The 12078-nt window shown below is 39.0% G+C and overlaps 1 protein-coding gene across 3 annotated transcripts in view; it reads right to left on the reverse strand.

The window, feature by feature from the left end:
• prima1 (proline rich membrane anchor 1) overlaps window positions 1–12078 on the reverse strand; it is a 113867-nt gene that overhangs the window by 76118 nt on the left and 25671 nt on the right. For all 3 annotated transcript variants that reach the window (XR_007956042.1, XM_052012599.1, XM_052012589.1), the window contains exon 3: window positions 2916–3045. Coding sequence is in view for 2 of the 3 variants with exons in the window: in XM_052012599.1 (XP_051868559.1) it covers window positions 2916–3045 (130 nt within the window). In the remaining variant the exon portion in view is untranslated. The remainder of the gene's footprint in view (window positions 1–2915; window positions 3046–12078) is intronic.

Raw genomic sequence — 12078 nt, forward strand, 5'->3', positions numbered from 1 at the left:
GACATTTTTTTCACCTGCCCATACCGAAGAGTGAAAATGTGTTTGTATAGATTGTGAAACTGAGCACATATCTAATAACAGGTGCAAGTGACCCAGCAAATAACGGAACCAAATTTAGGAAGTGATGTAGAATGCATAGCTGCTTGATTTAACACATTCCTGCCACTAACCTGGGCTGAATATCTAGGCACCTATCTTTTTGGAGGAGACCTCCAATAGTTGAGGAAACATCAAATGATATGGTGCAAAAATGGACCATTTGACTTGCTATGCCTCTGTAGCTTCCTTAGCAGAGCCAGTTAAGTCCCACTCAGTCTATTCTCCACAGACATAACTTCATTTTCAAATAGTTTGGAAGCTGCATCCACCACATTGTCAGGCAGTACTTTCCAAATCACAATTGTGCAAAGCAAATGATCCCTCATGTCGTTTTAGTTCACGGGCTGATCTCATTAAATTTCTGTTGTCTGGACATGACCCTTCTGCCAAAGGGAACAGTTTCTCCTCATTTAATCAAGAGTGTTCATAATTTTCAATACCTCTACAAAATCTCTTTTGAAAACTTTTTTTTCCTTTTTTTTAAAAAATCTGTGCATTTTTTTTTACAAAACAGCTTTGTTTCACAAAACAATAAAAAATGACCATATTAAAATATACCCTCATCAACCAAGATGTATTCCAGTCCCTACACCATCCAATTACAATAGAAGGCCTCAAATGCAGCTCAGTCCCTCTCCAGAGACATTGAGAGAAAAAAAACATCTTTTCCAGCCACGTCACAAAACCGGAGTTCCACTGCAGTTGTTCTATTCTGCACTCTCCCCAAATCTAAACATCCTTCCTGATGTGTGGCATTCAAACCTCAACACAGTTGTCTAACCAAGTACCAGCAAGTGTTTTGTACATACTTAGCATAACTTCCTTGTCTTCGTACTCGGCTGCCTAAAATTCATTCTACATCAGCAGTGTTAGCATGCTGAACTTTGCCATTTGAAATTGACTCCATTGAAGTTAATGAGTACAATGCACCAGCATGTAATTTTCAGAGGTTAGCATTTCAAAGTACAATTCATAAATATAACACTACCATTCCTGGCCTTCAACACAGAGTGGCACAGTAGCACACCAGGTAGTTCTGCTGCCTCACAGCTCCAGTGACTCAAATTTAATCCTGATCTGTGTGGAGTTTACACATTCTCCCTGTGACTGTGGGTTTTCTACATTTCTACCACACCCCAAAGAGGTACTGGTTGCAAGTTACCACCTGATAGGTGGTTGGTAAGAGAACAGGATGAAGTTGATGGGTATGTGAGAGAAAATAGGGTAGAGAGAAATAAGTGGGGCAGTGGGATTGCTCTGAAAGGTGGCATAGACTCAGTGAGCTGAATGGCCTCCTCCTATGTTATGCGGTAATATTTCAGTTAGGTGCACTAATTTTCCAACATGCTCAATGATAGTGCTGGAAATGATTCATAATAGACCCATCTACCAACACGGTTACCACACAACAAAAATCCAGCAAGATCAAGATACCTTTTGCTGGCTGTTTGGAAGAGATCCACCCAGAGGTTCCCCTTTGCAGCTCAATGTGTTTTTGACTACCAAGCCTCACATTGCAGCTCAGGAGTATGGGTCATGGTGGTGGTCAGATGCCTGCATTTCTGTTCCCTCCTCCACTGGCTCCAGGGGCAGAGTACAGTCATCTTAACCTGTGAGACTGGATACTCTTTGTATCTGGCTCCTCAGCTGACACGTGGTGCAACCCTTTCGTCTGAATGGGATCACCAACCTGGATTGAAAATATCATTTATTTCCCTTCATTTTAATTAATATGAATGATTTTAATTATTTTATGCAAGGTAAATGAGTTTTAAATAAATTAACATTTTTAAAAAATGTTTTAATTATTTCAACTGTTTTTAAATGTCTCAGATTATCACAGGAATACCGAAACAGTATAGATATTAGAGCACTAGCTGTCAAAAGGCCATCAGGGTGTTCTAGGCTGGAACATCAAAATACATCACCCGAGACTGATCACTGCTTGAGGGCTTCTCCAATTCACAGGGCAGCTGCGGTAGTGAGACTTTCCATTTATATGGATTGCAAAAGGTTAGTGCTGCTGTAGTGATCACACAGTAACTGTGGGTTGGGATAAGAGTGAACCAGGACATTATGTTCTTTATTGGTTTTAAGTTGTTTTTTCTTTAAAAAAAAATTCAAACCAACAAAATATATAAAGATCCAATAAACACATACCATTAGGACTAGCCACAATGAATAACTCAATAACACATACAGTACATTATACACAAATGAACTCTGAATGGATATAAAGGCAGCAAGAATTTTGCAGTTCAAGATGTAATAAACTGCTTTTCTCTTCTGATTTACACACCACACAGACAGATTTTGGTTTAAATTCCTACTCTAGATTTTTACAAGCAGTCACGATCATACAAATGACCCCCGCGTTATGGGGAGGGGGGGGTTGCGTTCCTAGAAAACTGTCCGTACCGCAATTTTCCTTAATGCAAAGCCGTATCATCTGTGCATGCATCAAGAAATGAGTTCAAAAGAAAATACATTTTTTGTTTATTTACTTTTCTCCCCCCCACAAAATTTCTGTGAATTTTAATTTTTGAGTAGTGATTTGTGAATTCTGTATGGGTGAATTTCTGTAACCCAAATGGCTGTGAAGCTATTTTACATTGCCTGTATTAGAGTAACTGTAAAGCTATGCAGATGTATCAAGTTTTACCATGTAGTTGTTGTTTAAAATGTTTACATTTTGTTTTTTTTCATTCAAGTTGTCTTCCTTGTTTCTGCAGCCAACATACAGAAAGAAAATCCACAATAATCAACAAGGAAACACATAGAAGTTTTTCAACAATACATGAAAAGTTTGTGCTTACCTTTTTATTGCTTTGTAGCAGATAATAACAGCTACCACCAGGAAAGCAAGCGTTGCACAACCAACTGCAATTAAAATGACCATGTCCGTCCACCAGGGCTTTAATGAGGGATGATCTGTTGGTTTTACAACTATAAAAGAGAAAAAAATGCATAATTTTTTTTGTGCTGAATTTACTAGTTGTGCTCCAATGAACCTGGTGGAAAATGAGCATCAACCCTCTCCCAGCTCACCATTGAAGGCAATTTACACAATTTACAAAAGGTGGCCATGAATTGATTACTATTAGGCTCTGCAGAATGCACTGTTAATGCCACTTTTACTACAATTTGATTGGCATTGGTGTGTAGCACAGCTGTAAAGCAGTAATAGTAGATAAATAATTATGAAAGGAATTTTCCCTCAAGACTTCTTCATTTAATGTTGCTTGAAAATATAGGTAATATGTTATGTAAAGCTTAATCTGTTTGAATGAATCATTTAGTGCATTTTTGATAATATTACTAACCTGTTTAATAAAGAGATTAAAACAATCAACAGCAATTCAATTCCCTATACATTTAATGGAAAGAACATGATTAATAAAGCCAGCTGTCAGAGACATTCAGAACGTTCAAAGATCTTGACAGCTGATTACATCAGTGAGAGAAGCCTAAAGTTATTTTAAACTATTTTGTGGGGTTGTTTTGCCCCGTCCCTGATTTCTCTTCACTCAAACCTGCCACTGCAACGTGACATCACATTAGGGCCTTAAACAGTTCCCAGATTTGCTGATGTGAATCACTGACTGGAAGTTCTAAACCACTGTTATTTTTGTAAAAAAACTCAATATTTTGACCTTTCACCAAAGATATTTTTCCCATAAGCATGACTCAATTTGGAGAAAATGTTGTTGTAGGATCATCTTACTATGTTAATTCAGGCATCAGGATAAAGGTTTTGGCCTAACATTGTTATTAAGTTATAAAAATAATTTATCACAACTTAGTACTTTGAAGAAGATCTTGTCTTTTCTATTCATCTCTGACATTTTTCATATAATATTCAGACATTCAAAATATTGATATCATATTATTCTGAGACTCAAATTCAATAACATTTGTTCACCTAAAGGCCTTGTATTCCTGCAGGTATTACTGTGATTACCTGCCTAACTTTATAGCCACTGACAATGTCTACTCCTGCAGGAGTCCAAGGCTGAAGTTAAGTTGTAGTTCTTCTTCTGATTCTTAACTAGTACTGCAGGTAAAGCTCTTTAATGTACAAAAGAGCCAATAAAAAAAGCATCCAAAGGGGTAACAAACAGGTTCTGGAAATTTGAAATAAGACAGAATACTGGAAATTCTCAACAGATCATGCATCAGCTCGGGAGAGAAAAGAAACACTTCAGCAGAACTACAATAAAGATTGTTGGCCAATGAAAATTTCTTCAGAATGATGCCTTTCTGAATTTAAACTTAATTGTTATAAGCTTATGGGTTATGCATATCTTGTATTTTATTCCCTACCTCAAGCCATATAATATTTGCTTTCAAAATTTCAGATAAAATAATAGAATTCATATTTTAAAAGGCAATAGATTAAAGCAAATAGAGTAGATCTAACCAATTTCTTTCCAGCATATCCATTCATGAAGTGGTCACCTAAAATATGTCACAAATATCAAATTAAGGCAGCAATATTAGTCCTCTTATGAACCAACTCTAATAAATATGATGGGAAGTTCTGGTGTGGTATATGCTTTATTCTTTTGGGATACAGTGAAATATTTGCTATGCCCAAGAGATTTTGCTGCAAATATGTTTCCTGAAAGCCATTAATCAAGCATTAGAATCAAAATACCAAAAAAAATGGTTGTACTGCCTGATAGAACTGGGGATGCATACATTAAAATGTAAACTCTAGAAAACTAATCACAAAGTAAAAAGCGGAGCCTTGCCAAATTCATAAGAGGCAAAGAAGAAGCCTTTCACCAAATGATTTTATTTAAAAGTCATTTGAATTATTGAAAACTTTTATTAATGCAAGTGAAAAACATAAAATATTATTATAAACTGATCTGACACCTCAATTCTCACAAATCCCAGAAACTGCAGCAACATCAGTGTCAAGCACTCCTGTCGACAACCTCAAAATCAAATTGGAGCAGACGGATTACATTTCAGTCTATTTCATAATTCTGGTGTTCATTACATTCACCGTGATATTATTAATGGCTTTACCCACTAAAATCATAGAGCAGGGAAACAAGCACTTCAGCCCAACTGGTCCACACAGACCAAGATACCTGCACAAGCTAGTCCCATTTGACTGTGTTTGGCCTGTATCCCTCAAAACCTTAGCGTAATGCTATTACGGCACCAGCGACCTGGGTTCGATTCCGGCCACTGTCTGTAAGGAGTTTGTATGTTCTCCCTGTGTCTGCGTGGGTGTCGTCCGGATGCTCCGGTTTCCTCGCACATTCCGAAGATGCACAGGTTAGGAAGTTGTGGGCATGATATGTTGGCGCTGGAAGAGTGGCGACACTTGCGGGCTGTCCCAGAACATTCTACGCAAAAAGATGTATTTCACTGTGTGTTTCGATGTACATGTGACTAATAAAGATACCTTATATCTTACCTTATACCTGTCCAAGTGTCTTTTGAATGTTGTTAATGTACTTGCCTCAACTACTAGTTCATTCAACCACTAGGATCACACATGGCTGGTATATATCTTCTAGCTGCAACTTGGTCCATAAAGCCTGCTCCAACCTGGTTGATGAAATGATCTGACATTCAGTGAAGCCTTGCATTCTGGATGGCCTGGTTGGTGAACATATGATTGGCAGGAGTAAGCTCTTCAGTCCCTCATGCCTGCTCCACCATTCAATAAGATCTTGCCTTATCTTCCATCTCACTACTACTTTCCTACACTGACCCCATGTCCCCTGATTATCTCAACATCTAAAAATCTCTGTTTTGCATAGACTGAGCCTGCACAGTTCTATTGGGTAGAAAATTCCAAACATTCACCAGCCTTTGGGTGAAGCATTTCTTCTCATCTTGGTTCTGACAGGCTGACCCCTGGTTTCAGACAATACTTTCATAAACTATTAAAAATGAATCACATAAAAATATTTTGGAAATTACATATTTAAAAAAATAAATAACAACATGAAAATAAATTCTTAAGCATTGTTAACTCAATTAATTCAAAAATATAACTTATCAGAAACTTGCACCTTTCCCTTCCACCCACGCCTTTCATTGAAACAATGGAATTGATGACCACATATCTGTTCTAATCTGGTGTGGGTTTAGCAAGTAGATTTCTGTGCGAAACTGCTGGGAAACTTCGAAAGCAGGCACTCAGCTGCCGTACTCTACGGGGAATCCAATGTCTGAGTTCCTCCAGCAGTTTTTGCTCCAGATTCCAGGATCTGCAGTCTCTTGTGTCTCAATCCAACATTTGAGCTCAGTTGAGGAGTTGCAGGGGAACAGGTCTCAGAACTTCCTGCTTATGCATGTCACAACAGACAGTCATAGTACACGGTAGGCAGAATAGTGTGTCTAGTGGCTTTGCTCACTTTCCAAACCAGTTAGCAGCTTGTTTTTGAGATATTTCATGGTTTTGAAGATGCATTTGATGTCCTTAAGTCCTAAAGGCAGCAGTATTAATAAAATCACAAGTCATCACTTGCCACATAAGAGCTTAAATAAAAGAAATATAAATTAAGCAAGGGGTTTCCACCCTGGAAGGTAAGGTTGCTTTACCTTAACACATCATGTGGATAGTGTACTTTTTCCATTTGAATAGAGCTAGAAAAAGCCAGCTTTTCTTTCATGTTCCATACATAGCAAGATGTGTTAATTAACAAGGAGTTCCTTCTTCAGCATTTAGCTGCTGAGGTACTCATGCAATAGGCAGCTCAGTAGCGACAGCAGTGGTAACACTCCATTGCTGGAGGCTTCCTTAGGAATAAAACTTGGCCACTCATTGCAGTTTGGAAATCTTAGGGCAGAAGGCAAAGACATGACCTTCAGCCATGAGTCTACACCTAGATCAAAGCAACATTTCTTACTTGATTCTTTAGAACATAGGACAGTACAGCCTAGGAAGAGACCCTTCGGTCCATGACGTCTATGCTGACCATGATGCCAAAGTAAATTAATTTGCACATGATCCATATCCCTCCATTCCCTGCATACTCGTGTCCCTGTCCAAACGCTTCTTAAATGCCACTATTGTATCTGCTTCCACTACTTACCTTGGCAGCATGTTCCAGGAGCCTACCATTCCCTGTAAAAAAAAATTAGTTCGCACACCTCATTTAAACATTCCCCCTCTCACCTTAAAGCTATGCCCTCTAGTATTTTACACTTCTACCCTGGGGGAAAGACAGAAAGACAATGAACTATGTTTTCTAAAGCTGATATATGTGTTCATCTTCAGCCATGCTCTCGTGACTGGATTGCTTTCACATTGACTCAACTTCCTCGGCACAGGATCTCTCCAAGTTGCCGCAGCAAATCTCCTCCTTGTCTCCCAATTTCCTGCACACTGTGCCATCAAAGAGGTCAACCAGGTAGCAGATCAGGCACTGGGATTTGTCAGCACTGTCAGCTTTCCTCTTTTCTTAATAACCCAGACCTTGTTACAAACAGAAAAAGTTTTCTCCACCTCAACATGCAACTTGCTGTGGATCTCAAGAGGAATTTCCAAGTGGTGAATGCCAAGTTTTTGGGAACCACACAACACTGCCTACTTTTCAGTGACCAGTAGTCAAGTGAAAAATACCACTGGTCTCTTGAAAGCAAGATTCTGCAACATGTAACAGTGTGGTGGTCCTTGGCAGTACGAGCAGATGCAGAGATTTCATTGTGGTATGCAGCGTGCTGAAGAATCTTGTAGGCCTAGGACAGTGGCTAGTGTCAGAGGAAGAGTAGCTAGGAGACCAGAACCTGGAGAGTAGCAGGTACAAGAGGAAGGACACAGCTACCAGAGGGATGTCCCCACTCTGCGTCCATAGCCCACTGGAGAAGGTAGATATTGGTTACTGGGATATATGGGACTCTCAAACAGAACAAATATTATTATAGAAGCCTGCAAAATAAAATTCAACAGTGCAAACTAAAAGATCCTCTGTAAACTACAATCCAACATGGTACAATCACCTAGGAGTGGTCATAAAATCTCCCAGGTCCTGTTGTTCCGAGATACCTTTCTGGAATATAATATGTGAATGAATCCCTGCTCCAACTACTTTAAAGGCTAATTACAAATTCCCTGTTATTTCCTGATGCAGTTCTTCTCTGAATGGTTTGCAACAAAATGAAGAGAGGAATAAAACTGGGCAAGATCTGGTCAGGAATTATATTGGTCCTGCTTTAGAACATCTTTATGTGTGTAAAGCACACTAATGCTGTTTTGAACTGGAGTTTTGCCAATTTTCTTTTGTGAGGAATCTGATTGGATGTTAGTGCTAAATGCTGCCATGTTTAAGTCCCCTAAAAAAGAATGCAATCCTATTCCTTAGCAACTGTGTCCACAATATCCCAAATGTAGCCTCATCAGCAGTCTACACAGTTACAATAGCTTACTTTCCCAAATTAACTTGTCTTTATCAGAAGACATTATTAGTTGTGTTACAGCTCACCGACTTGAAACTTTGCAATAAATGATTAATTATCTTATTAAAACCCTCTTCCTTTTATATCTCTGCTAATGTAGTTTTTCATTCTGAAGAAATATTTATTTCCTGTTACAATAATTTTCATTTAGCCACATTAGTCTTTCTCCCAGACCTAGACATTCAAATTCCTTTAAATCATAAAAGTCAACAGAATACTCCCATTGGAGATATATCCTTTTCCCTGTTTAAATTTTAAATTTTTTAAATTTTATTTACAGCGTGGTAACAGGCCCTTCCGGCCCAACGAGTCCACGCCACCCATTTTAATCCTCCATATTAACCTACCCGTATGTCTTTAGAATGTGGGAGGAAACCACAGCACCCGGAGGAAACCCACACAGACACGGGAGAACATACAAACTCTTTACAGACAGTGACGGGAATCGAACCCTGATCGCTGGCACTGTAACAGTGTCGCGCTAACCGCTACGCTGCCGTGCCGCCATAGATTTACTTCCAGAGGTTTTAACTACTTCTTAAATTTTTAAGTCAGAACTCTTTAAAATCAGGTCTAATTTTGACTCACAAAAATAATCATTCTGATGATTACCACTAGGACTGTAAAGGGAATTGTTCACTGTGAATTGACCTGTACGATCGGTTTGTAAGACAAGCTTTTCACTGTACCTTGGTACAAGTGACAATAATAAACCAATACCAATACCAATATTGTTTGCTGTAACTCATTTACAGAGTCAGAGTTGTACAGCACAGAAATGGCCCTTCAGCTTTAGTCCATCTACCCTCATCCCATTAGCCCACATTAGCTCTATATCTTTCTATGTCTTGCCTAATGCGAGCAAATGAGATTCTTCCCCCTTTGGAATTGGTTTTCTCTATATTCTTTCTCAAAACCCTGGATCTTATTTGCCTCCATAAACAGGTGCATATCTATCATCTCCTCTGTTCACCATCTGGCTACACTTCAGTGTCACCAACAACAGGACATGTCATTATGTACATTCGTAGTATCAGCAATTCAATACAGTCCCTCACAAAGCAGCAATGCCACTCACGTTTCCTCGTTAGATAATACAGTTATTAAGTATTTGGGAGGTTGTTATAAAAGACCCAGCCCCTTAGTGTCCAGTGACGTCAGGACCCTGGACTATTATTCTTCCCAACAGAGCCTTTGCAGTGGCTGCACGAAGTTTCAGTGCGTCGCTCAGCACGTACTCCTGTACCTTGGAACGTGTCAGTCAGCACCATTCATTTATGGACATCTCCTTGCACTTAATGTCATTAACAACTGTTGCTACCGAATATATGAGCAGCAGGGCACACACTACAAAATCTTGTCAAACTCCATTGAACACCAGCTCCCAGCCTTACCACTGTGTCCATGTATGCTGCAGAATTATGGGAAGGGGCATGTACAATCATCTTTTGTATCCCAAGGAATGAAGTGGCGGATTTGAATTGAACAGCCTTGTCACACAGCTTTTGCTCATTTGCAAAGCCTGTGACATGCATGTCCTTTTGAATAAATTAGCAAACTGGGTGACAGTGCTCATGTCCCCAGTGCTAGCCAAAGTGCTGAAAACATCATAATATTTGAAAGGAATGGTGAGCTTAGGTGAAAGCAAGCTGATACGGGCCGGTACAGCACACCAGCAAGAAAGCGGACATTGCAATCAGTACAATTGGTTAAAATGTTAGCAATACAACTGCAGCAGAAAGATAGTCAAGTTCCTTTCTCTGTGAACGTGATGATGATGTCCATTAGCATGGCAATCTGGATTGTGGTTTTCAGAGAGAGATGCACAAGGTCAGCACTACTTCTCTATTAAGTTGCTCAGATAGGAGTTTTCCTCACTTCATCCCTAGGTACTACATAGTCAAGTCCGAACTGTATCACTCTAGTGCTATCTCATTAGCCTCCTCAGCTTTCTAGGACAAGCTGATTATGAGGTGCCACTGAATGTAATTCTTGCAAAAATAATCTGGAGTTTCCATTAGAATGTCACAAAATCAACTGTCTCAAAAAGAGATATTGACCTGACTACAGTTAACTTCCAAAGTATATGAACACATAATTCACATTCACTGATACCTCTGTCCTCCTTTTAACTATCAACCACATTGGTATTGAAAGTTTTAATTACAATTACACATGCATTATCCACCATTATAGACTTGGGTTTTCTATAAGTGGCAGAAGTATAGCTCATGAAGTAAGCTTATTACATGTCCTGTAGATGCAAGGTAAGAGACAATTTTATCTGATGCTTTTTTTTCTGTTAATATTTGCACCTGTCTTGATACTAAAAGTATTTCCTATACCACTGAAGTTATTACAAGTCCCAAAACAATGATGAAATGTCTGGCTTTAAACTTATGTCGGTACAGTCCCACTTTCTTATTTCTTTGCTAGAGTCTAAATATAAACCAAAGTAAAATCTTATTAAGTGCAGGATAGATAATCCATAAAACAAAAACTAGATGCAGCCACTATTAATGTACTTCTAATAGAATTTCTGCTCTGAATATTCAAAACTGATGTTTTTAATATAATCACAATTTAAATGTCATAAGAGTAATGGGATGTCATTAAACCACTGACTGGAGTGACAAACATAAATTGGGTTATCTGAGGTTATTCACAAGAAGAATAACAATGTCAATATTACAACAGCAAATCTTCATGCTTTTAATAAATTAAAACAAGGTGCTGCTTCATGTACCCAATCTGGATGTGAATGCATGATGTACAATTAGTAAGTTTACAGATGACATGGAAGTTGTTGGTGGTCTGGATAGCCAGGAAGGTTGTCCAAGACTATAGCAGAATATGGATCAGATGGAAAGTTGGGCGGAGTGTTGGCAGATGGAATTTAATTCTGACAAGTGAGAGGTGGTGCATCTTGGGTAGTCAAATATGGGTAGGGCATATACAGTAAATGGTAGGGCAGTTGATGAACAGAGGGACCTTGGGGTTCAAGTCCATAGTTCCCTGAAAATGGCCACATAGGCTGATAAGGGGTTGAAGGCAGCATGTGGCATGCTCGCCTTCATAGATTGGGGCACAGAAATAAAAAAGTAGGGACGTTATGTTGCAACTTTACAAAGCAGTGGTTAGACCGTACTTGGAGTATTGAGTGCATTTCTGGTCACCGCACTATAGGGAGGATGTAATTGTACTGGACAGGAGATTCAACAAAATGTTGCCTGGGTTGAAGGACAGTTATGGGGAGAGATTGAATAAACTGGGCTTGTTGTCCCTGGAGCAAAGGAGGCTGAGGGGTGATGTGATAGAAGTACATTAGATTATAAGAAACATGGATAGGGTAGAGAGAAGCTTTTTCCCTTGGAAGGAGGATCAGAAACACGACAGCATAGGTTTAAGGTGAGAGGTAGGAGTTTTAAAGGTGACTTGAGGAGTAAGCTTTTTTTATACAGAAAGTGGCTGATATCTCGAATGCTCTGCCAGAGGAGGGGTGGTATCAGATACAAACATTATGTTTAAGAGGCATTTAGACAGACACATAAT

Source organism: Pristis pectinata, chromosome 1 (assembly GCF_009764475.1).
Source record: "Pristis pectinata isolate sPriPec2 chromosome 1, sPriPec2.1.pri, whole genome shotgun sequence".
In the NCBI taxonomy this organism is placed as follows: domain Eukaryota; kingdom Metazoa; phylum Chordata; class Chondrichthyes; order Rhinopristiformes; family Pristidae; genus Pristis; species Pristis pectinata.